This window comes from Procambarus clarkii, chromosome 13, assembly GCF_040958095.1.
Source record: "Procambarus clarkii isolate CNS0578487 chromosome 13, FALCON_Pclarkii_2.0, whole genome shotgun sequence".
Classification (NCBI taxonomy): Eukaryota; Metazoa; Arthropoda; class Malacostraca; order Decapoda; family Cambaridae; genus Procambarus; species Procambarus clarkii.
The window spans coordinates 10818805-10845708 of NC_091162.1; the positions used below are offsets into that span (position 1 = coordinate 10818805).

Below are 26904 nucleotides of genomic sequence, written 5' to 3' on the forward strand. Positions count from 1 at the left end.
GTCAGAACCTGGAGCAACAGCCGAACCGGGGGAAAGAGATACAGGAACCCCCACCTCGTCCAGTCGAGCCGAAAAGCATCGACCCCGACGGCCTCGCAATCGGGGAAGGGCGCCGCATAAACGGGAAGACGCCGCGACCACGCCGACGCGAAGAGGTCCACCTCGGGGCGCCCGAACGTCTGGCAAAGCCAAAGGAAGGACTCGTCGTCGACCGTCCACTCCGTGGAGAGAGGAACGAAGCGAGACAGGGCGTCGGCCAAGACGTTGGACACGCCCCGTACGTGAACCGCCAGGAGAGCCAAACCCCGAGAACTCAGCAGACGAGTCACCCGAAGCGACCAACCCCAAAGAGACAAGGACCGCATCGAATCCCCGTGGTTCAGGCAATGAACCACCGGAGAGCAGTCCGAATGGAGCCGAATCATCGATCCGCGGGCCACCCGAATCCTCCCCAGAGCAAACCACACTGCCGCGAACTCCCGCACCGTACTGTGAGCTCGACGGAAGGACGGATCCCAACGCCCCTGGCCGGCCTGGTGAGCACTGGTCACAAAACCCCAGCCGAGACGACGCATCCGTGTACACATCGAGCGAGGGCTCGGGTAGGCGCCAAGGCACTGAACCCCGAAAAACCCGAAGAGGAAAACCGGTGACGCAGCAACCGACGCAAGTCCCCCGGGGGTCGAACTCTGCGATCGCGAGAGAGGCGGAAGGGGGAACCCCGAAGGAACCAGAACAGCCGTCGAAGCCAAACCCGACCCGGCGGGTAGACCACCATCGCGAAGTTCAGGCTCCCGCACAGCCCCTCGAGCAACCGCCGGGTGACCCGAGGGCCCTCCAGAAACAGACGAAGGCGGGACCGCAGCCGCAGGAGAGACTCCGGAGGGAGAGACAAGGAGGCGGTTCGAGAGTCCCACACGAGACCCAGCCATGTCCGAACCTGAGAGGGAACCAGATGGGACTTCCTCCAGTTCACCAAGAACCCGAACCCGGCGAGCTGGGAAAGAACCAAATCCCTGGCTAGCAAGCAAGCTGACTGGCTGGGAGCCCAAACCAGCCAGTCGTCGAGGTAGGCCAACACTCGAACACCTAGGAGACGCAAACGAGCCACCACAACCCGTGTAAGGCGTGTGAACACGCGAGGTGCCAGGTTCAACCCGAACGGGAGACAATGAAAGCGGTAACTCAGACGCCCCACTACAAAACCGAGCCAGTCCCTGAACCGCGGATGAATCGGGACATGCCAATAAGCGTCCCGGAGGTCCAGGGACACCATCCAAGCTCCCGGCTCCAAGAGGAGCCGAACCTGAGACAGCGTAGTCATCCGAAAGGAGGGGCAATGAACCCAGGGGTTCAGACAGGACAAGTCCAGAATGAACCGCAGGTCCGCGCAGTCCCGTTTCGGAACCGGAAACAGACGGGAAACCCATCTGAGGGACGACGTCGTTTCGACGACGCCCAAGCGTACCCACTCCAAGACGACTCGACAGAGCGCAGGGAAAGAAGCCTGCCCTGCCAGCCCCGACCCCCCAAAGAGGGGAGGGGCCACCCAACGCCACCGCAGGCCGCGAGACACGACCCGAAAGGCCCACGAATCGTGGGACCAGGCGCGGGCGAACAGCGCAAACCGCCCCCCCATCGCCCCGTCAAAGGGGCAAACCGCGAAAGGGCCGGCGACCCCTACGAGACCCAGAACCCCGCACAGCGCGAACACCGCGCCGACCAGACGAGAGAGGGTCCGCAGGAGGAGCCAACCCCAAACCTGACACCAGAGGCCTACCACGACGAGAGGAACCCCGAGCCCTGGCACGACCTTTCCGGGAAGACCCACCCCGGGACCCCCGGAAAACCAACAAGTCCGACATCGGACGACAAGCCGCCGATGCAGCCTGAATAAACTGCGCCACGGCCGACTCCCCAAACAGGAGAGGACAAAAAGGTGAAGAACGCCTAAGAGCCAGAGCCCAAGCAGATCCCATGGAGGAACCCAGCACCGCCTGCCGACACGCGAGACGGGAAGCATAGAACAGGGAAACCGCATCCCGCAAAATCGGCGTGAACAGCTTCAACAAGGCAGCCGACGAACGCGCAGCCGAGGACAAGGTGCCGGACCCCGGGACGGACCCAAGCGTCCCCACATCCTCCACGAGCCAATCCGAAGACAGCTCCAGGAGGGAAAAGAACCGCAAGGCCGAACACAAAAGGCCCCGAGCGCGCAAGTCCCCCGCCACGAGCGCCGCCGAAAGGGAGGGAACCTGCACATGGAGCTGAATAACGCCCACATCGCGGGGAAGGGCAGGGGCAAACAAGCACTCATTCAGGTACTCAAGTTCACCCCCCAGGAAAACCTGAAGCACCGTGGAAGCTTCCCGCCACTCCAGCGTGCGGGAACGACAGAAGGAATGCCAGGAATCCAGACCAAACAAGGGGCAGTCTGCTAGCCAGGACGACTCCGGAACCTCGTAACGGAGCCAGAAAGGGAACGAAGTCCCAACCTTAACGTGGACGGATCCATTTCCGAGGCATAATCCGGGTCACGCAGGAGGTAAGCTGCAAAGGCCGCTCGCACCACACCAGGTTGGATGCGATAAGCCGAAAACCTCCGGAAGGACGGAACCGACGTACCCAGGGGAACACGGAACCATACCCGGGGAGGGGCCTACACCAAATCCAACTCGTACGCAGAGGGGGGGAAAGAAAACCCCACTCCTTGTAACAATAAGCCCCGCTCAGTGGGAAGAAAAACCCCGGCGGGGTCCAGCGGGGCCCAAGGCCCCCAAGTCAGCCCCTCCACAGCCTCGAGGTCCGTCACCACAGGACCCGAGGCCGAGTCCTCTCCCCAAGCCCCGACCCCACAAGACAAGGACGGAGCAGCCGGAAAAGCTGGAGGAAGAGGGGCCCACTGGTCAGACCCTGAAGCTTCGGCCGGGAGACAAGACTCGAATGCCTCTGCCGCCCCCCCCGGAAGGGGCAACCCCCGAAGCTGCCCGAGTCTCGAGATCAAGTAACCCCTGCTCCGACCCCGAAACCCTCAGACGCTTCGGGGCCGGAAGCAGGGGCGGGGGACCAGAACGAACAGAAGGGGAAGGACGAGGAGGTGCGGACTGAACCAGGATCGAAGCGACCCCCACCCCCAAGTCCGGGTCTCGAAAAGCAAAGCGGGGCAGCCCCGGGGCACCCGGGGAAGCAACCAACCGAGCGCGTTGCAACAGACGAAACCTAGACTGCAACGCACGTGCCGCCTGTACCCGAATAGAACCAGAGGAATGGGTAAATTGAGTCACAAGCAAGCAGCAACACTCACAGGACTCAGGGTCGAAAGTATCACCGACCCAACAGGCAGCGTGGCAGAGGCAAAAACAATGAGGGTCACCCTGAGACAAGGGGACCGAGCAACCCTCAAACTCGCACACAGCGAGTGGGGACTCCGGGGTCACATCCATCGGACCCACGCGCCCCCTAGGGGATTCCCAGGGTCCTGACCGTTTACTTTAAGAGGACTCGCGCTCAGGTAGTCCCAGGCAGGGTGCTGCAAACCGGCGCCCAAAACTACCAAGCAAACTTCTAAAGCTGAACCCCAGGGACGTGTACACTCACAGGGACCTAGCAGGGGGCGCCACCGATGAGAACAGTGGAAGGGCAAAAACAAACTGAATAAAATGACAGAACCCCCCACCAGGCAAAAACAAAAAGAAAAACAAAACCCCGCAAGAGGACAGCGAACCCCAAGGAACAGAGCCGGCCGCGATGTCGGGAAATACAAGCTGAGCAGCACCCTGCGCCCCTACCAGTGCAAACTGCCTCTTACCTGCCGGTAACAAGGGAGAACAGAACACCCAAGAGCCCAACAGGCGGCCGAAAAACCGAAAGGTAAAACGGACCAGCAGAGGCAGACCCCGAGGAGCCTGTGGAAGGTGGCCCCAAGCCCCAAGGGCAGTACTTACAGGGCACCTAGGGAAGGCAGCCCTAGGCGCATGCAGCCCGAGTACTGAAGATAACTCCTGGCTCTCGCACCCACAAAACTAACACCACACGCAAAGCACAGTGCAGTAGCGACACCGGAGCCAGAGCACACGACCATCGCCTATAGCATCAGCCTCAAGAACTGAGGTGTGGGTAGCCGGCGCGGGGGGTCTGGGGCTCCCCCTTCCCCCTCCCGGGGAGGGGGGAGCTGCGCAGACAGCGGCGCGGCAGTGTGTGACGTCACACTAGTTTGCTTGTTTTCGGTTGGGGAGTTCTATCCACTAGTTCGGTTTTAGGTAGCAATTTTAACCAGAATAGGGGTTTGTTTTGGGGCGCTTACCTTTCTGGGTGCCTGTTCCGGTCGATGGCAGACATAGAATGCTTCCACTAACACGGGGGCTTCTATAGGCCATTGCTCCCCTTGCCTCTCTGAGGGGGCCCGGTTCTGGCCGTGGTCCCTGGTAGGCCTAAGAACTCCATACACATGACTGATGCCAAAGTCTGACATTAGCATATCAGCCTGGGATAGCTCCGGGGAGCCGACGGGGCTCCCCCAGAAAAGAAAACAGCCCAAAAACCAGCCATTTTCTGGGTGAGACCTGAAGGCTCCCTGGAGCTCACTGGGCTGATATGAATGTATTAGACCCTGGCATCAGTCAATGCACATGGAGTTCTAGGCCTACCGGGGACCCCAAACCAGAACCTGGCACCCTCAGAGAGGCATAAGGAGCAATGGCCTATAGAAACCCCCTTGTAGTTGGAAGCATTCTATGTCTACCATCGACCGGGTCAGGTACCCAGAAAGGTAAGCGCCGCCAAAACAAACCCGTTCTGATTAAAAGATTGCTACTGAAAGCCGAACTGTTGGACACAACTCCCTAAGTGAAAATGAGCAAACGAGCATGACGTTACCACATCACCGTTCGTTTCCGTCACCACGTCACGGAAAGCCCCAGACCCCTACACCGGCTATCCACACCCCAGTTCTGAGGCAGTTCAAAACACATGAAAAACCGCCAACCGGAGGGAGGATTGCTGGAAAGCCTCCGGGTCTCGCCCAGAAAATGGCGTTTCATTACATTCAACGTTGGTTTTCTGGGGGAGCCCCTTCGGCTCCCCGGAACTACTTACCCAAAGATAACACAAGAGTGACTTACACGGGAGGTGGTCGCCACTTGCTTCTCAACGCGAAGTCCAGACAACAGGCCACAACCACTGATCCAATGCGACACATGCCCGACCAGGGCCAGGAACACTGACTAGGTAGTGAGCGGCCAGGAACCTGTTCAACCTCCAAAAAACCCTGTGCCTGAATGTCAACCCCCAAGACATGCTACAGAAGACGGCAGCCAATGCAGAAAACTTACAAGCGACGTGGGCACGAGGATAGACTGCAAGCAGTGTGGGCACAAGGATGGACTGCAAGAGGTGTGGGCACGAGCACATGACCTGGAAGATCCAAACCCTGGAACAGGGAAGAAGAGAAACCGAGTCGACCTAAAGCGCTTCCCCGGCCACGGAGGCCGTGGCACCCAGGCGGAGAGCTGCAACCGGACACAACACATGATGCACCCCCCGGCCTAACCAGCCAAGCATCAACAACCCAAGGAACCCTCCGAAAAGCAGCAGTCTCATTCTTCACCAGAAAAGAAGACAGCTTCAAACGAACAAACCTACCACCAAGACCAAAAAGAGCAGAAACCCCTGCGCAGGAGGAGAGCATGAGGCTCCCCGACCCGACCCCTAGAGGCCAATGCCAACAGGAAGAAAGCCTTGGAAAAACAATCTTGAACCTAAGGGGTCACCACAATCTGAGAAGAAGAGAGAAAGAAGAGCACCCACCCGATCCAACGACCGGGATGGCTCAGGCGGTGCATGAGCAGGCCGGAGGTGAAATAACGCACGAAACAGCTTGCATAACGGAGCAGAAGTAACATCCACCCCGAACGAAAGCTGAAGGGGCTCGGCCAGCGCCACATGATACGAGGCAACAGAATTCGGCATAAGAAGATGGTCCTGAAATAACAACAAAAAAGACAGGACAACCCAAACTATGACAGAAGTAAGCCTACTACGGGTCAAGAAACACCGGAAGGACTGCCAGGAAACTTTATAATGCCGCTGAGATGAAGCACACAGGTGGGACACCATCAACGAAACCACCTGAACACCAAACAAGTCAAAAGACCAGACGCAAAGGCTCGAGGAGAAGATCGAACCAGCTATGTAATGGACCAGTCTGGACTGCTGAAAGAGGCGGAGCCACAGGAAGACCCTCAGGTTCGGACTCCGAGCAAGCAGCACCTGAAACCAAGGCTGGGCCGGCCACCAAGGAGCCAAGAGGACTACTCTCCCTTGGTAAGTCTCCAAAGGAGCTAGGACCTGAAGTAACAGCTGAACCAGGGAAAGAGGTACAAGTAACCCCATCTCGACCAGTCCTGCCACAAGGCATCAACCCCTAGAACTAGGATGAGTTACCCGAAGCGACCAGCCCCCCTCGGTTCAGACAAAGAACTATTGGGGAGTAGTCTGAATGGAGCTAGATCATCGATCCGCGAGCGACCTGAACCCTCCAAAGCGACATCCACACTGCCGCAAACATTCGCACCTTACCGTGGGCCCGATGGAAGGACGGACCCCACTGTCCCTGACCGCCCTGGTGAGCACTGGTCACAAAGCCCCAGCCAAGAGATGAAGTGTCCGTGAACACATCAAGCGAGGGCTCAGGTAGGCACCAAGGCACTGAACCCCGAAAACCCGAAGAAGAACCCAGCAACGCAGCAACCGAACCAAGGCCTCCAGACGCTGAACCCAGCGATCATAAGAGAGGTGGAAGAGACATCTCCGCGGGAACCAAAACAGCTGATGAAGCCAAACCAGACCCGGTGGGTAGACCATCATGGCAAAGTTCAGGCTTCCACACAAACCCTTGAGCAACCGCTGTGTGAACCGGGAGCCCCATAGAAACAGGGAAAGGCTAAACTGCAGCTGAAGCAGAACTTCCAGAGGGAAAGACAAGGAAGCAGACAGAGAGTCCCACACAAGATCCAGCCAAGACTGAACCTGAGAGAGAGAGAACCAGATGGGACTTCCTACAGTTCACCAGGAACCCAAACCCGGTGAGCTGAGAATGAACCAAATCCCTGGCGAGCACACACACAGACCAGCTGGGAGCCCACAACAGCCAATTGTTGAGGTTGGCCAGAGCCCGAACCCCTAAAAGATGCAGATGGGCCACCACGACCCAGGTAAGGTGTGTGAAAACGCGAGGTGCCAGATTCAAGCCAAAAGGAGGGAAGACAACAAAAGTGGGAACCCTGATGCCCCACAACAAAACTGAACAGTCCCTGAACCCCTGATGAATCGGAACGTGCCAAGACGCATCCCGGAGGTCCAGGGACACCATCCAAGCACTCGACTCCAAAAGAAGATGGACCTGGGACAGAATAGTCATCTGAAAGGAGGGACAAAAACCCACGGGTTCAGACAGGACAAGTCCAGAATGAACCCGAGGGCTGCGTAGTCCCGTTTCGGAACCAGAACAGGCAGGAAACCCACCGGAGGGATGAGGTCGTTTCGACCACGCTCAAGTGTACCCACTCTGAGATGACCCAACAGATCGCAGAAGAAAAGATCTGCCCCGCCAACACCAAATGCCCAGAAGAAGGAGGGGCCACCCAATGCCACCGCAGGCTGCATGAAACGACCTGAAAGGCCCACAAAACATGGGGCCAGGTATGAGCAAACAGCATAAGCCTCTCCCCCATCGCCCCGTCAATGGGACGAACCACGAAAGGGTCGACACCCCTTATATGAAACCCAACCTCCACACAAAGTGACCACTGTGCTGGCCAGACGAAGCTGTGCCGGCTCCAAAACAGGCACCACTGGCCTACCACAATGGGAGGAACCCCGAGTCCTGGCACAACCCTACCGGGAATAACCCCCATGGCCCCCTAGAGAACCGACAAGACCGGCATGGGACAAGAACTGGAAGAAGCTGCCTGCAGACACTGCACCATCACAGACACTGTAAACAGCAAAGGCAAAAAAAAAAAAAAAAAAAACCTGAGAGCCAGGGCCCAAGCAGATTCCACAGAGTTAGCAAGCACTGCCCGCCAACATGTGAGATTGGAAGCAAAAAACATTGACACCACATCCCGCAGGATCTGCTCGAACAGCTCTAAAATAGTAGACGACGCACGCACTGCCGAGACCAACGCACCAGACCCAGGATCAGCCCCAAGCGCCTCCACGTCCTCCACACACCAGTTCGAGGAGAGCTCGAAAAGTGAAAACAACCGGAAGACCGATGCAAACAGGCCACGGGCGTGAGTCCTCAGTGACCAAGGCAGCCAAGAGGCAGGAACCTGCACATGAAGCTGCACAATGCTGCCATCCCAAGGAAGGGCTAGATGCGAACAGGCCACGGGCGCGCAAGTCCTCAGTGACCAAGGCAGCCGAGAGGCAGGAACCTGCACATGAAGCTGCATAATGCCGCCATTCCAAGGAAGGGCTGGGGTGAACAAGCACGCATTGAGGTGCTCAAAGTTGCCCCCCTCCCCCCAGGTAAACCTGGACCACCGTAAGAGCCTCATGCCACTCAAGCGTGTGGGACTGACAGAACGTATGCCACGCCTCCAACGAGAAAAATGGGCAGTCCGCAAGCCAGGAGGACTCCAGAACCTCATAAAACACTGCTCCTCCTGCTTCTAATGCTGCTGGTGTCTACTCTATTTCCTGTTCATCTTGTCCTCTCCAATACTTGGGCGAAACTGGCCGTACACTTAATGACAGACTTAAAGAGCACAAAAGAAGTGTTAAGTCTGCAGACACAAACAATGCTCTCTTCTGTCATGTTAGGGATTCTAATCATCCTATTGATTGGTCTTCCTCCAAAATAAATCCAGGGTCTTCCTCCTCCGCCTCTACTCTTGTTGAATCGACTCTAATACACAATGTACCCAACATGAACTTGAGTCCTGGCTTTGTTGCTGTTGACTCTTTCCTTTCACAGTACTGTATATACTCAAATGCTCTAATCTTTCTAACAAACGTGACCGAACATAAGCTTACCCTTCCAATCTTTCTTTCCTTTTCCTTTTTCGTTTTCTGTCCATTGTTTTCTCTTATGTTCACTTGCTATCCTCCTCTTATTCCTATTACTATCCCCTTCTCATTGGGCGGTTATAAATAGGAGCTGCCTCGTAGGGGCCAATGGGCCTTCTGCAGTTCTTATTCCTGCTACTATCCCCTCTGCACCACCTTACCTTTTGTGCCTTGTGCCTTGCTCCTCACCTCTCTCTTGCCTATTTATTGCCTTCATCTCCTTCCCTCATCTTATCTTCACAGACGGATCAGTTGATCAAGAAAGAGGTTCTGCTGGGGCAGCAGTTTACACTACCAACCATGAAGCTAACTGGAGCATGAATTGTGGGTGCTCAACATTGCAAACAGAATTATATGCCCTGAAGGAGGCAATAAACTATACAATTGAGAATAATTTACATGATGTCATCATTCATACCGACTCTAAATCTTCGCTCCAGGCATTGTTATCCAGTCAGCACAGAGATAATATACAACTCCTCACAGAAATTCAACATATAGGAAAAGAAGCCAATAATCTAGAGCTGTCAATCACCCTAAATTGGATATCAAGTCACATTGGTATAGATGGTAATGAAAAGGCAGGCTCGCCAGCAAAAACTGCCACTGCTCTATCTGTTGTACAGGTTCAAATACCTCCAAGTTTCTCACAGATTAAGGAGCAAATCAAGAAGAAAATATTCTCAACTATCAAAAGTCGTCACAGAGCTAAAGTAGCGGAAGGAAAATCCACTGTGATATGGTACGAACAAGCCACTGGTTACTCCTCTTTCAGGCCTGGCAAAAAGATATCCAGAGACATTGCAGTAGCCATACACAGACTCAGACTTGGTTACAAGTGCTGCTGGGAGGTAATAAACACAATAGTTAGAGAGTGTCACATCTCTGAAACAGAAGCAGAGGCGCCACTATTGCACTACTTACTGGAATGTGAAGCTACTGAAGGCCTGCGCATCAAACTCAACATTAATCCAACGACAGCAGCTGCATTAGATGCACATTCCACCGCGACTACAATGATTAGAAAAGCCGTTGAGGAATGGGACTCAGATTGATTGACGCCAAATCCAACTCATATGAGGAGGGAGGACAAGAAAACCCCATTCCCTGTAACATCAAGCCCCGCTCGGAGGCTACAAAAACCCAAGCGGGGTCCAGCAAATACTGGAGGGCCAGGTCCCAAATCTACACAGTAAAATAACAACATACTGGAGTGAACGATGTGGAAGAAAATGCAAGATTGAACCAGTGAAGAGCAGAGGTGCCATAGGCACAATCAGAGAGCACTGTATTAACATCAGAGGTCCGCGGTTGTTCAACGTCCTCCCAGCGACTATAAGAAATATTGCCGGAACAACCGTGGACATCTTTAAGAGGAAACTGGACTGTTTTCTAAGAGAAGTTCCGGATCAGCCGGGCTGTGGTGGGTATGTGGCCCTGCGGGCCGCTCCAAGCAACAGCCAGGTGGACCAAACTCTCACAAGTCGAGCCTGGCCTCGGACCGGGCTTGGGGAGTAGAAGAACTCCCAGAACCCCATCAAGCAGGTATCAAGCAGGTATCCAGCAGGGCCCAAGGTCCTAAGTCAACTCCTTCCCACCCCAGGAACCTTCCCATGAGGCCCCGGGGTTAAGCTGTCCTCCAAGTCCTCTACCTCAAAAGAAAAGGCAGGAGCAGCCAAAAGAACAGGAACGAAGGGAGCCCCACTGGTCAGACCCAGAAGCTCCGGCTGGAGGAACATGGTCGAATGCCTCCGTCACTACATTGGAAGGGGCATCCACCAAAACTGCCAGAGTCTCAACACCAACTAAATCCTGCCTCGACTCCGATACCCTAAGACACTTCGAGGCCGGAAGCAGGAGTGGGGGCAGACCAGGACAAACAACAGCAGGGGAAGGACAAGGAGGCGCAGACTGAACCAAAGTTGAAGCGACTAACACCCCAAAGTCTGGGTCCCTATAACCAAAACGGGGCAGTCGGGGCATCCGGGGTAGTAACGAACCCAGTGGCTGCAGCAACCTAAACTAAGCATGCAATGCCAAAGCTGCCTGCACCTGAATATTATGATCATTGGACTGGATGTATTGGAGTACAAACAAGGAACAAAACTCACTGGACTCCGGGTCAAAGATGTCACCAACCCATCAGGCAGCAAGATAGAGGCACAAATGGAGAGTATCACCCCGAGAGAAGGGGCCAGAGCAACCTTCAAACTTGCATGATGCAAGAGGGGACCCAGGGGTTACATCCATCGGACCAAAGAGCCCCTGCAGGGTTTCCGAGAGCCCTTAGTCGCGTAATCTCGCTAAGGGAAGCCCAGGCAGGGTACTGCTAACCGGCGCCTAAAGTTACCAAACAGTTAAAGATGAACCCCTGGGGGCCTAGTTGAGGACCACCAAGATATAATTGGGTGTGACCAAACCAAGGGGACAGACCCCCCCCCCACCAGACAGGGAAACAAAAACAAAAGAAAAATCCACGCAACAGGACAACGTACCAAGACAGAACAAAGCCGGCCGCAATGAGGTGAAAACTAGCTGCACAGTACCCTGCGCTCCTACCAGTGACAAAACTACCCCCTACTCAGAGGCAAACAGTGGTGCATGAAACGCCCCAAGCTAAGAGCGGCCAATCACCGAGCAGCAAAAGACCATGCACAGGTAGCCCCCAAAGTGACTTGTGGAAGGTGGCCCTAAGGGCAGTCCAGTGGTACCTAAGCTTACGAATTTAATCCGCTTCCAGAGACAGTTGGTAACCCGAAAATTCGTAAACCGAAGCGAGTTTTCCCACAAGAAATAATGTAAATTGAATTAATCCGTTCCACACTCCCCCAAAAATTTACTTCAAAGTCCATTTTATACATAATTCACCCAAATCTTCAGTACTAAAGTATGTGCAAGTTATTACTTACCTTTATTGATGACTCTTGTTGGAGTATGGAAGATGGTGAGGAGGGGGGATGAGGAGAGGTGTTAGTGTTTGGAAGGGAAGTCCCATTCCATTATAACATCAGGCAGTGATTATAACTGCCCGACATACTGAACGAACCTTTTTGACATTTTCCTTTTAACATTTTTAATTTTTTTTTTATATTTAAATTTTTTGTATTCATATAGAAAATGGAGCAGCCTATCTCACATACACTGAACGAACATATTTCAAAAAAAAATTCTCAAATGTTTTAAAAAAAAAAATTCTAAATATTAGGCAGTGATGATTTCTCTGGGGGTACACTCTCTGGCACATTTTGCCTGCATACTACTAGAACTTACTTGTGGCTCACTGCTTGTTTTTCTCACTAAAAACCTGTCTAGTGACACTTATTCTTTCCTTACATTGTAACACTTGTCTGAAGTGAAACATTACATTGTCATTAAAAAGGTAAACACAAAGGCCTACTACAGCTTGATCTGGGTGAATTAATAACAACTTTTCAACATCCTCAAGTGTTTGAGTTCTTTGTTTCGTGATTGTTGATGCACCTTTTGCCACTTTAGCACTCGTACAGTACAACCTTGATTCAACATACCCTGATTTAACGAATCTCCGGCTAGTTCACACACTTTTCAGGCCGGATTAATTTACCCGGTTTGACGAGCAATGGTTTGCCGAAGCGAGGGACGTTTGGATTTGCTTACGATGTTGAAACAGAGTTCACAGACTAGTGGAAAACTTTCCCAGTCAATCACAGATAACAATTAAAAATTCTCTCATATGACAAGTACGATCACACAAGTAGACCACACAAATGGACCGCACAAGTGGTCCACAAGTGGTCCACAAGCTTATGATGTTTACGATGTTTGGACAGAGTTCACAGACTGGTGGAAAACTTTCCCATTCCATCACAGGTTACAATTAATAATTCCTTCATAAGACAAGTTGGATCACACAAGTGGACTACACAACAAGTGAACCATATGAACCAAGCACCAGCCAGAATGGTCCACACAAGAAGTGATGCACATTAACCAAATACCAGCCAGAGTGGTCCACACAAGTGAACGACTGAGTTTCAATGATTTTCGTTCACTGATATGTGGCACACGTATCTTTGTAAATTAATTTTAAGGCTGAAGCGTGAATAGCTAGCTAATGTGTCGAAATCTTCTTATATACATTTTATGTGATGAAACAAGATGAGTGAGGGTGGACAGATAAGGGAATACTGTACTGTAAACCTCACTTTACAGTAAGGTTTCATTCACTTTCGTCTGTGTTGTCATAGTTCAGTGACCCATGACTTTGAACATTTCCGATTAATAAATCATTTCTAAAACCGGTGTTTTAATAACTCTTTATTATCCTAATTAAACTAAACTAAATAAAATCAAAACTATACTGTAATATGATAGATATCTGGTATTTGAGAAATTATTCATGTTATTGGCGGCTCACAAGTTCAGCGTGAGTGGACTGGTCTAATCCATGTGCACACAACACCATGCTTGTTTTGTTCAATTTCATCGCCAGAGTTCAATGACTTATGGCTTCGAAATAATAAAATTAATAAATCAGTTCTAAGTATTTTTATAGCTCTTATTATCATAATAATGTTACTAAACTAAATATATAACCCTAAATATATAATTTGATGTTAATCCAATATTTGAGAGAAATTTGTGTTACTGGAAATCGAACACAATACCATGCTTGTTTTGTTCGATTTCGTCGCCACAGTTCAGTGACCTACGGCTTCGAAATAATAAAATTAATAAATCAGTTCTAAAATAAGTATTTTTTATAGCTCTTATTATTGTAATAATGTTGCTAAACTAAATATATAACCCAAAAATATATAATTTGATGTAAATTCAATATTTGAGAGAAATTTATGTTACTGGATCTGGCTTAAACACCAGCATACTGTAGGGTGTACGTATAGACCTAGTCTGCATTCATACAGTAGGCACCCAGTGCCCTTAGTTTTGTCTGCGATTGACGTATTTATCCGCCAGTGGAAGAATAATCATGGAATTTACAGTTTTTTTCAACTACAGCTGTATTGTTATACAACAAAATGTCTCAGGGGTTTACTAATAGTGCCTTATTAATGCCAAAAATGAAGCAATATTTTACAAGAACTAGTAGCAGAAAATCAACCAGCACGAGCACAGCCGTACCCAGCACGAGCACAGCCGTACCCAGCACGAGCACAGCCGTACCCAGCACGAGCACAGCCGTACCCAGCACGATAACGGCTGTATCCAGCATGAGCACAGCCGTACCCAGCACGAGCACAGCCGTACCCAGCACGAGCACAGCCGTACCCAGCACGATAACAGCTGTATCCAGCATGAGCACAGCCGTACCCAGCACAAGTCTTAAGTGTGTACATAGTGTTAAAATTAGAGTTGCAGTAATTTTAGTGTACAATAGTTTTCATAAACTGTATTATAGTACTCAACTTACAGCAGAACTACTTAATCAACACAGTGCTAACGGCATAATACACTACAGTACATATTTACTGTACAGCATTCACAACTCCATGAGACTTCAAGCTGGACATAACTCCAACAATAAAGTAAATAACAAATGTAACACAGTTATTTTCAGTAGAGTAATAATATACAGGTACAGTATATAATATGATAATGCATTTTTATTGTGTACAAGAAAAAAAAAGAATCTGACACAAACGCCCCCTGAAGGTCACCTCTTGCAACGCATCCAACGCACTGGGGTTTGTCCCTTATAGGTACATTGAGGTTTGTTCCTTATAGGTACATTGAAGTACAACCTCAATGCGTTGAATTGAGGTTGACATACGTGCTGTAATGTCCTTTTTATTAGCAATTACAGTGCATATCGCTGACATAGATTTTGTTGTACTGCCTAGCTAGTTCAACAACCCGTGTACCATTTTCATGTTTACAAATGATCTCTTGTTTTTTCTCAATGGTCATTGTCATGTGTGTTTTTTTGGAGTGAACCTTACCACTGGCTTTCATGGGACTCATGGCGAGATATATAACAACAACTTTTATGCTCAAATAGCCAAAAAAACGAAGAATCCCAGCATTTAATGTAATGAAACACCATTTTCTGGGTAAGCCCCGGAGGCTCCTTGGAGCTTATTGGGCTAATGTATGCTATATTAAACCAATACATTAGCTAAGGAGTTCAGACCTACCAGGGACCAGCGCCGGAATCTGGCCCCTTCAGAGAGGTTTCAGGGAGCAATGGCCCTGGAAAACCCCCTTGTGGTTGGGGTTTTCCTTATCTGCCACTGACCGGGGTCAGGCACCCAGAAAGGTAGGCATAACAAAACAAACCCCACATGGTAAAAAACTAAAACAAAAAACCAAACAGAGGTAGAAACTCCCTACAATCCCATGGAAACAAGTAAACAAGCAAACATCACATTTTACTGCCGCGCCGATCGTCCGCGCAGCCCTCCCCACCCCGAGAGGGGACGACGGGAGCCCCGGACCTCACCGCACCGGCTGCCTAGCATCAGTTCGGAAGCTAAGCTTCAACCAATGCGAAAAAACTACCAACCGGTGGGAGGGAGGTTGCCAGGGAGCCTCCGGGGCTCACCCAGAAAATGGCGTTTAATAACATTCAACGCTGGTTTTCTGTGGGGAGCCCCTACGGCTCCCCACAGAAAACTCCCTGGAACTTCATACCCAAAGAGAAGGAAAAGAAAGGGCTGACCCAGGAGGCTGCCGCCACAAACTTCGCAACGCGTAGCCGAGACAACAGGCTACAACCTGCGACCCAAGGCAACAAAAAACGCACAGGAGCGGATACGCGCATAAAGAACGGGCGGCCAGGAACCTGTGCGACCCTCAAATCCTTGCGCCCGAAATGAGCCCTAGACGTCACCAACACAGCAGCGAAAGCTGCAAACGTCCGAACAGCACGGGCGCAAGGATAGACCACAGGCTGGAAAACCTAAAAACTCTGCGGACGACCTGGGAGACCCAAGCCCTGAAACAGTGAATGAGGGGAACCGGATCAACCCAAAGCGCATGCTCAGACACGGTACGCAGGTAATGACAAAAAAGCGCAACCGGACAATACAGGATGCATCCCCGGCCGAACCAATCAAGCATCAATAATCCAAGGACCCCCCCCACCCCGGTAAGCAGCCCTCTCGACTGCCGCCAGAAGGATGGAGAAAGGCTGCAAACGTACAAACCTACCACCAGTACCAAAGAGCAGAAACCTGAACTGCAGGGGCTACCACAAACTGAGGAGAAGATAAAAGGGCACCCTGATCAAGGACCAGGATGGCTCAGGTGACGCATGAGCAGGCCGGAGGTGAAACAAAACACGAGGAAGCGTACAGAATGGGGCAGATGTGACCTGCTTGATGGGGTTCTGGGAGTTCTTCTACTCCTCAAGCCCGGCCCGAGGCCAGGCTCGACTTGTGAGAGTTTGGTCCACCAGGCTGTTGCTTGGAGCGGCCCGCAGGCCCACATACCCACCACAGCCCGGCTGATCCAGAACTTCTCTTAGAAAACAGTCCAGTTTTCTCTTGAAGATGTCCATGGTTGTTCCGGCAATATTTCTTCTAGTCGCTGGGGGGACGTTGAACAGCTGCGAACCTCTGATGTTTATACAGTGTTCTCTGATTGTGCCTATGGCACCTCTGCTCTTCACTGGTTCAATCTTGCATTTTCTTCCATATCATTCACTCCAGTATGTTGTTATTTTACTGTAGATTTGGGACCTGGCCCCTCCAGTACTTTTCATGTGTATATTATTTGATATCTCTTTCGTCTCCTTTCTAGAGAGTACATATCGAGAGCTTTGAGACGATCCCAATAATTTAGGTGTTTTATCTTGTCTATGCATGCCGTATATGTTCTCTGTATTCCCTCTATTTCAGCAATCTCTCCTGCTCTAAGGGGGACGTGAGCACTGAGCAGTACTCGTGATGGGACAACACAAGTGACTTGAAGAGTACAACCATTGTGATGGGATCCCTGGATTTGAAAGTTCTCGTAATCCATCCTATCATTTTTCTGGCTGATGCAATATTTGCTTGGTTATGCTCTCTAAACGTTAGATCGTCGGACATCATTATTCCCAAATCCTTGACATGCTGCTTTTCTACTATGGGAAGATTCGATTGTGTTTTGTACCCTGTATTATGTTTCAGATCCTCATTTTTGCTGTACCTGAGTATCTGAAATTTATCACTGTTAAACATCATGTTATTTTCTGCTGCCCAATCGAAAACTTTGTTGACATCTGCTTGTAATTTTTCAATGTCTTCAGCAGAGGTAATTTTCATGCTGATTTTTTGTGTCATCTGCGAAGGATGACACAAAGCTGTGACGTGTATTTTTGTCTATATCTGATATGAGAATAAGGAACAGTAGCGGTGCAAGGACTGTACCTTGAGGTACAGAGCTTTTAACTTCGCTTGGACTTGATTTGATTTGATTGACTGTTACTCTTTGTGTTCTGTTCGACAGGAAATTGAGTATCCAGCGTCCTACTTTTCCAGTTATTCCTATTGACCTCATTTTGTGTGCTATCACCCCATGGTCACATTTGTCGAACGCCTTTGCAAAGTCTGTGTATACAACATCTGCATTTTGTTTTTCTTCTAGAGCTTCTGTGATTTTGTCATAGTGGTTGAGTAACTGTGACAGACAGGATCTTCCTGCTCTAAATCCATGTTGTCCTGGGTTGTGCAACTCATTGTTTCCATAAAACTAAAAATTTGATTCCTAATCACTCTTTCAAACCCTTTTATTATGTGTGATGTTAGTGCAACTGGCCTATAATTTTTTGCCAAGGCTTTACTCCCCCCCTTGTGCAACGGAGCTATATCTGCAGATTTAAGTGCTGCTGGTATCTCCCCTGTATCTAGGCTCTTTCTCCATATTACGCTGAGTGCTCTCGCTACTGGTACTTTACATTTCTTTATGAATATTGAATTCCATGAGTCAGGCCCAGGATCTGAGTGCATAGGCATATTGTCAATTTCTCTTTCAAAGTCTTCTGAGTTTGTGGTAATATCCGTTATATTATCTGCAGCTTGAATGTCATTCATAAAGAAGCTGTCTGGGTCATCAACTTTCATGTTGTTTATTGGTGTGCTAAACATAGCCTCATACTGGCTTCTTAGAATTTCACTAATCTCTTTGTTGTCCTCTGTGTACGTACCTTCATTTGTAATTAACGGTCCAATACTGGTCGAGGTTTTTTATTTTGATTTTCCGTATGTGAAAAAATATTTAGGATTTTTCTTTATCTCTTGTATAGCTTTCTATTCCAATTCCATTTCCTCAGACTCATATGATCGCTTCAACATTTGTTCTATTTCTTTGATCTCCCTGCTTAGGTTTATTTTCCTTGCTTGTGATAGTTGTGTCTGCCGAAACATTTCCGTTATTTTTTTCCTTCTCCTGTACAGTCGTCTGCGTTCTCTTTCTAGAGTGGTCCTCTTTCTGCCCCTCCTCACAGGCACGTGCGTCAAGCAGACCTTGTAAGCTTCAGCTGTCAGTTGTGCTATTCCCTGTGTGGGAGTTTTGTCGCTTAAGACCGTCTCCCAATGAATGGTTGCAAGGTCTACATTTATTTTTTCCCAGTCGATCCTCTTATTGTTGAAATTGAATTGATTGAATACTCCTTTTCGCTTGTTGGGTCTCTTAGACCTACTACCATTATTTATGCTAGTTCGCACTTCAATGAGCTTATGGTCTGAGTATGTAGTATCTGAGATTGTAATGTCTCTGATTAGTTCATCATTGTTTGTGAATAACAAATCTAGTGTGTTTTCATTCCTAGTTGGTTCTGTAATCTGTTGATTGAGCGAGAATTTGTCACAGAATCTCAAAAGTTCTCTGACCTGTGGTTGGTTATTTCCCGGTTCATTCCCTGCTATATTTGTGTTTGCCATTTTCCATCTTAGACTCGGTAAATTGAAATTGAAATCTCCAAGGAAGATTATATCTGGAGCTGGGTTTGCTAGGTTATCAAGTATATTCTCTATCTTGTGCATCTGCTCTGTGAATTCCTCAACCGTTGTATCTGGCAGTTTATATATTAGAATAATAATTAGGTTTAGTTTCTCTACCTTAATTCCAATTACCTCTACCACCTCATTAGTTGAGTTTAGTAGTGCTGTGCATACCAGGTCCTCTTTAATATACCCTAGAAACAAACCGAAACTGTCTCCATTTTACACTTGTTACAACTTGTAATAAAGTTGTTACATCTTGGCTTATCGTGTTTATGACGTATTAGAACGTTACAACTTGTTATATTGGTTGTTATAACTGGTTAGGAGGTGTTAAAACTTGTTCGAACGTTGTACCAACGTCGTGGTTTCAGTGTGTGTTTGGCGGGTACAGACCTACTCCTCCATTTGACCTAGTTTTTCTATCACACGACGCCACCGTGCAGACGACGGTGTTGTTTACTGGTTACCACGATGGTCTTTGGGCACCATACCAGTTTATTTGTACAAGTATGGTGAATAAAACAGGTAGATATTTATATATAATGTGTATATATAGCGTAATAACACCACACAGTATTGTTGGAGGAGAAATATTAGTGAGTCTTGGCTTGAGGGCGGCAGCCATCAGCTGACTGTGTTAGGTCCTACGTCTTTGTGCCTTTACTCACCATACAAGCTTAGATGTACAGTTATGGTGAACAAAACATGTAGATACTTATATATAACGTCTGTATATAGTGAATTATAGAAAAAACAGTATTGTGGGAGGAGAATGTGGGTGAGTCAGATGACTTGAGCTCCAACACGTTCTCGCAAATTTAATAAGTCAATATTGACTTATTAGTTGCGTGCATAGGGGACATACTAAACATAATAGTTTCCCTTGAAAAGCTTCATAGAAAACACCGACCTTACCTAACCTACTTATTATGTTAAAATAAGCATCTTATAGCTTTGTAATTACAATTGTTACTTAACCTATTATAGGTATAGGTTAGGTAATAATTGTAATTACGAAGCTATAAGATGCTTATCTTAACATACTAAGTAGGTTAGGTAAGGTCGGTGTTTTCTATGAAGCTTTTCAAGGGAAACTATTATGTTAAGTATGTCACCTATGCACATATTTAATAAGTCAATATTGACTTATTAAATTTGCGAGAACGGGTTGCAGGGAGGGCGGGAGTGGCTGGCTGGTACACGGTGGTCACTCCTCATTACTTTTTGACTCATAATAGCTACTTAGTGGTTTGTTATAGTGAACAAAACATGCAAATACTGTACTTATATATAACCTGTGCTTATAGTGTAATAACCGACAAAGTATTTGTTCACTGATTGATGAACATAATTGAATCAACAATATGCACACCATATTTTTGAGTACAGCAATGATTCACACATTTTATTATATAAATATATCAAACTACACACTATTGAATAATATTACAGCAAAAAACTATGAAAAATCAATCAGAGACATTGAAATAATTAGGTAATTATCTCTTTGTGACAACTCCGGCTTGACAGCTTGCGAGCAACAGACCGTCTGGGACGCACGCTGAGTCAGCGCCTATAATTTGCCAGACTTCCCCGCCCTATAGCGGGCAATATATGCCACTTACGATTTTTTTATTATTTTTCTTGTGATCAGTGAACACAAATTAACAGGTTAGGAAGAAAAAATATTTTTTTTTTTCAAAATTACATGCGCCTGTGGGGAAGAAAGGATATTATAACCCTAACATGTTAAGGGTTAAAGAGGAAGGGACATCCTCTACTGCCTTTACTCACAACTGTTTTCTTAGGTTGAACCTTACCACTGACTTTCTTGGAACCCATGGCATGATATATAATAATCAGTTTTATGTTCAAAAAGCAAAAAATCACCACAAAAACGGAATTTCTTATAGGCGTGATTGTCACTAAGGGGGCAGCTGTAGTAAATTGAGGCAGGTCGGCCCGCGTGACCGGGAACCACGCGCTCGGTCGACCCAAATGTGTACCAACAAATATCGTTAGTCGATGACACTATAGTAAGTCGAGTCGCATTTTTCGATCAAATTTACATCGTAACTCGAAAACTCTGACATTTAGATTTTGTTCAGTTTGTATGTCTAAGAATAAATGAGTGGGTTTAAAGAACAAATTAATATGGACAAACTGCATGTATAATAATGAATAAAGAAATGTAGCACTTCAAATTCTTACCGAACAGACTGCTGGCACCAGAAGGCCTGAAGTCGAGAAACAATCAGTCTTAAAGCCTTCTTGTCCCATTGCCACTTTTCTCCTTCAAAAGTGGTTTGATAAAGTTGTAAAGGCATTTCACTTGCAATTGACTGCTGTGGTGTCCTGCAAAATTTGTCATGTTCAAAACAAGACATAACAGATATACTTACAGTAGGTATAGTAGTTCTACACCATTTGATGTAATAGGTATGATAAATATTACAATAATGTACTGTACTGTACAGCTTCTAAATATGTTATATCAAAAATCAATGCCAGCTACAAAACAAGCGTTGAATGTAATGAAACACCATTTTCTGGGCGAGTCCTGGAAGCTCCCTGGAGCTATATCAGGTTGATATGTATATATGTATTAGACTGTGGCATCAGTCAATTCGAATGGAGTTCTAAGCATACCGGGGATGACAAGCCAGAACCTGGCCCCCTCAGAAAGGCATGAGGAGCAGTGGCTTATAGAAACCCCCGTGTGGTTTGTAGCATCCTATGTCTGCCATCTACCGAGTTAGGCACCCAGAAAGATAGGTGTCCCAAAACATACCCCAAATGGTGAAACAGTACTACCTAAAACCAAACTGCTAAGCAGAACTCCCCAATCTGAAAACAAGCAAACAAGCATGACGTTACACCCACCACCACACCTGTCTATGCAGCCCCCTCCTTCCCCGAGAAGGGGAAAGGGGAAGCCCTAGGTCCCACGCCGGCTATCCACCCTCAGTTCAGAGGCTAAATGTCAAAAACACGAAAAAACGCTGACCGGTAGGAGGGAGGGTTGCCAAGTAGCCTCCGGAAGGCAGCAGTCTCAATCATTGCCAGATAAGGAGGAGACGGCTGCAGACAAACAAATCTACCGCTGCGACCGAAAGAGCAGAAAACCAGAACAGGATGGGCCACACTAAATCGAGGAGAAGAAAGAAACAAGCACCCTGTCCAATAACCAGGCTGGCACAGGTGGCGCATGAGCAGGCTGGAGATGAAACAACGCACGAGACAGCTTGCAGAACGGCGTAGAAGTAACATCAATACTGAACGCAAGCGGAAGCGGCTCCGCCAGCGCCGCACAATATGAGGCGACAGTATGTGGCAAAAGGATGGCCCCCGAACCCCCACAAGAGTGGAACAAGACAACACCAACAAAACACAGCCATCGAAGAAGGGACAGAGGGAAAGGAAGGACCACCGAAAAAAAAAAAACCACACCGCTGCCAAGAAGCAGCACGCAGGTGGGACACCAGCAACGAAGCCACCCTACCACCAACAGAAGGCGAGACTCGAGGCAGAGCCGAACGAGCCAAAGAAGAAGCGGAGCCGCGGGAAGACCTCGGCTGCGACAACCGAGCAGGCAGAGCCGGAAACCCGAGCAGGCAGAGCCGGAAACCCGAGCCGGCAAAGAAGGAGATGGAACGTCTGCCATACTGAAAAACCTCCCAACGCCAGTGAGCCGAAAGGAGGTTGGAGACCATGACCCTGACAGACTCCTGAGAAGGGACGCCACGAGACCCCTGAAAACGCCAACAGGCCGGGAAAGCCAGGAACCAGAATCAAAACCAGGCAAGAGGAGAGCCAAAAGGCACAAACAAAATACACAATGTGTAGGACAAAAGGAAGCTGAGGAACGAAGAAGGTAGGCAGCAAATAGGAACGAAGGGACCGGACCAACACTAAAAGCCACTGGACATGTCCCAACACGACATCGGGAGACTGAAGATCCAGAGGGGCCATGACCACCACAAGCAAAATCCTCAGAGGAAGTGACAGGGTAGAGAAATAGAAGCAAAGGAACACATGGGACACGTAACGGGGGAAACATGTTTAACTGAACACCCAAAGAGCTGTAAAAAAAGAAAGAAGAAGCATACCAGTGCCAGAGTAGGAGACAATAGGAATGCATGAGGAAGGGATGTGGTGGAGGCCAACCCCACACCCAGAATCAAGTGCAGAGAAGAGAGCCTAGAAGGCGCAAGAACCTGTACAGAAGTCGAATGACAGGCGAGACTAAGAGCCAAAGCTTAACCCCAGCAAGCACAACTAGGTGAGGACAACTAGGGGAGTACAGAGAATCCAATGTACATGGAAAAGCTAAGCCAGGCACAGCAAGACCGGCAAGGAATGAGGGACCCAGAAAATCATGGGAACAAAGAATCCAAACAAGGAAGTCCCTAGGAAGAAGCACGGAAGGGCCGAACAAAACACCACAAGCATACCCCAACACACAACTACAGTATCAAAACCGCAGCAAAATGTCACCACATAACACCCTCGACACAGGAACATGTACCACATAGCAGGCACCTCCACTTATGCACCTTGGAACACGGTGGAGGTGGGGCCCCGAACGCAAGCGAGATACCTGCTGGATTGGGTTCTGGGAGTTCTTCTACTCCCCAAGCCCGCATGGGTGGACATGCATAGAAGAGGGACTGGATTGGCACAGTCAGAAACCGCCTCGTATGGGTCAAGAGGCCTCCTGCAGTTACCTGTGGTCTGATGTCCGAATCAGGTGAGGAACAAGAGCTGCCACGTATGGGCCAACAGGCCTGCTGCAGGCACTCCTGTTTGTATGTTTCCATATTCTCATGTACTCCCATTCATTTCCCCAAAAACGAACCAGCACCTGGATGAAGGAGATGCCAGACTGCATACTCTCACCTGCAGAACATCGGCACGGAAGGGTCATGACAATGTCACAAGGCCAGTGCCGCTAGAGGCGGCTAGAATATCGTGCACCCTCAGCTAAGAAAACCGGGAGCACCACCAGCGGAAGCAGGCCAGAGCAGCTCATGCAGATGAGGAGGGGAGAGGCAAAGAAGGCGCTCCCCACCCAAAATGCAGGGATAACCCGGCATCCTCCCCATAGCGGCACTCCAGAACACCCCCAAAAGCAACGGGGCACAGACTGGAGAATGAGAAGAGCGAGAGGCAAAGTACTTGAGAGAAAATGGATGTTGAACCCCAGCAATGGTGCACACCTCCCGAACCTAAACAAACTCCCACAGCGCATGCGCAGGACACTAAAGAAAATTAGCCCAACAGTTTGTATCCCGAGTGATTCTCATAAGAGAAGAAACAGCCCAAAGCACAGGAACAGCAGCCAAAAAACCAGCATTGAATGTAATGAAACGCCATTTTCTGGGTGAGCCCCGGAGGCTCCCTGGAGCTTATCGGGCTAATGTATGTTATATTACACCGGGACATTAGCTAAGGAGTTCAGACCTACCAGGGACCAACGCCAGAACCTGGCCCCTTCAGAGAAGTTTCAGGGAGCAATGGCCCTGGAAAAAAACCTTATGGTTGGGGTTTTCCTTATCTGCCATCGACCAGGGTTTGAACCCAGAAAGGTAGGCATAACAAAACAAACCCCACATGATAAAAAACTAAAACAAAAAACTGAACAGAGAGGTAGAAACTCCCTACAATCCCAAGGAAACGAGCAAACAAGCAAAATCACACTTTACTGCCGCGGGGAGCAGCCCTCCCCGCCCCGAGAGGGGGAGGGGGGAGCCTCGGACCTACCGCGCCGGCTGCCTAGCATCAGTTCGGAAGCTAAGCTTCAACCAACGGGAAAAAAACGCTAACCGGTGGGAGGGAGGGTTGCCAGGAAGCCTCCGGGGCTCACCCAGAAAATGGCGTTTCATTACATTCAACGCCATTTTCTGTGGGGAACCCCTACAGCTCCCTGGAGCTTCATACCCAAAGAGAAGGAAAAGAAAGGGCTGACCTGGGAGGCGGCTGCCACAAACTCCGCAACGCGAAGCCGAGACAACAGACTGCAACCTGCAACCCAAGGCAAGAAGAACGCACAGGAGCAGACGCGCATAAAGCATAGGCAGCCAAGAACCTGTGCGACCCTCAAATCCCTGCGCCCGAAAAGAGCCCTAGACGTCACCAACACAGCAGCAAAAGCTGCAAACGTCCGAACAGCACGGGCGCAAGGACAGACCGCAGGCAGGAAGACTGAAAAACTCTGCAGACGACCTGGGAGACCCGAGCCCTGAAACGGGGAAAGAGGGGAACCGGATCAACCCAACGCACATCACAAGACACAGTACGCAGGTAACGGCAAAAAAGCGCAACCGGACAATACAGGACGCACCCTTGGCCGAACCAATCAAGCATCAATAACCCAAGAACCCCTCCAGAAAGCAGCCATCTCGACCGTCGCCAGAAGGACGGAGAAAGGCTGCAAACATACAAACCTACCACCAGTACCAAAGAGCAGAAACCTGAACCGAAGGGGTTACCACAAACTGAGGAGAAGATAAGAAGGCACCCTGATCAAGGACCAGGACGGCTCAGGTGACGCATGAGCAGGCCGGAGGTGAAACAAAACACGAGAAAGCGTACGAAACGGGGCAGATGTGACGTTCACCCCGAACGCAAGCCGGAGCAGCTCCGCCAGCGCCGCACAAAACGAGGTGACAGTAAGAAACATAAAAAACTGTAGTCCTGAAAACCCAAGAAAGGACAAGACAACCCGATACGAAAGAGAAGACAACCTACGAAGAGCAAGAAAAAAATGCATAGAAACACCAGGAATGTCATACTGTCGCCGAGACGAAGCTCGCAGGTCGGACACCATCAACAAAGCTACCTAATCGCCACAGGGGTGGTGATACCCGCGTCAAAATACCAAACGCGAAGAGCCGAGGAGAAGGCCGAACCAGTCATGTACAGGACCGATCCAACCTGCCGAAAGAGGCGGAGCCACGGGAAAACGCTCCGGGTTCGCCTTTAGAGCAGGAATGAAGAAGAAATAAATTCTTTTTTCTACAAAGTGATAGGGGTAGGCAAACCAGTAAAGTGGTACATAAAGGCAAACCAACAAAATCAATAGAGAGAGGGGGAGTGAAGAATAAGGAGAGGGGGAACAAGTTCCTGAAGATTGCATACACCAACATAGATGGAGTGAGATCGAAGATACTGGAGTTAAGTGATGTAATACAGCTGCAGACACCAGACATTGTTGCACTCACGGAGACAAAACTTGAAGATGTAATTTTAAATGAGGTCATATTCCCAAGGGGCTACTCAATTTGGAGACGGGACAGAAAAATTAGGAAAGGCGGTGGCGTTGCTGTGCTGGTAAAAGAACACCTAAAGGTGAAGGAAATAATGACTGCCAATCCACAAGAAGTTGACATAATAGCACTAGAGATCTGCTATGAGGATGATAAACTAATGATGATAAATGCATATAGTCCACCGCCAAGCAGCACATGGTCAAAGGAGGAGCTAGATAGTAAACGTGAAGGTCTTATAACAATAATGAGAGAGATTATAGCGAGAGCGGATAACGATAGATCACGACTGTTGATAGTCGGTGACTTCAACTTGAAATCCATAGACTGGGAAGCATATGAAGCTAAAACAGAAGATTTTTGGACCTGTAAATTTGTAGACCTCATCCTGGAAACATTCTTGTACAGTACAACCTCGATTCAACGTACCCCGATTCAACGAATCTCCGGCTAGTTCGCACACTTTTCAGGCCGAATTTACTCACCCGGTTCGACGAACAATGGTTCGCCGAAGCGAGGGATGTTCGGATTTGCTTACGATGTCCAGACAGAGTTCACAGACTGGTGGAAAACTTTCCCATTCTATAACAGATTACAATCAATAATTCTCTCATATGACAAGTTGGATCACACAAGTG

At 49.0% G+C, this 26904-nt stretch overlaps 1 protein-coding gene across 6 annotated transcripts in view; it reads right to left on the bottom strand.

The window, feature by feature from the left end:
* LOC138364245 (uncharacterized) overlaps positions 1–26904 on the bottom strand; it is a 160303-nt gene that overhangs the window by 50693 nt on the left and 82706 nt on the right. For all 6 annotated transcript variants that reach the window (XM_069323615.1, XM_069323616.1, XM_069323618.1 and 3 more), the window contains exon 8: positions 21210–21353. In XM_069323615.1, the coding sequence (XP_069179716.1) occupies positions 21210–21353 (144 nt within the window). The remainder of the gene's footprint in view (positions 1–21209; positions 21354–26904) is intronic.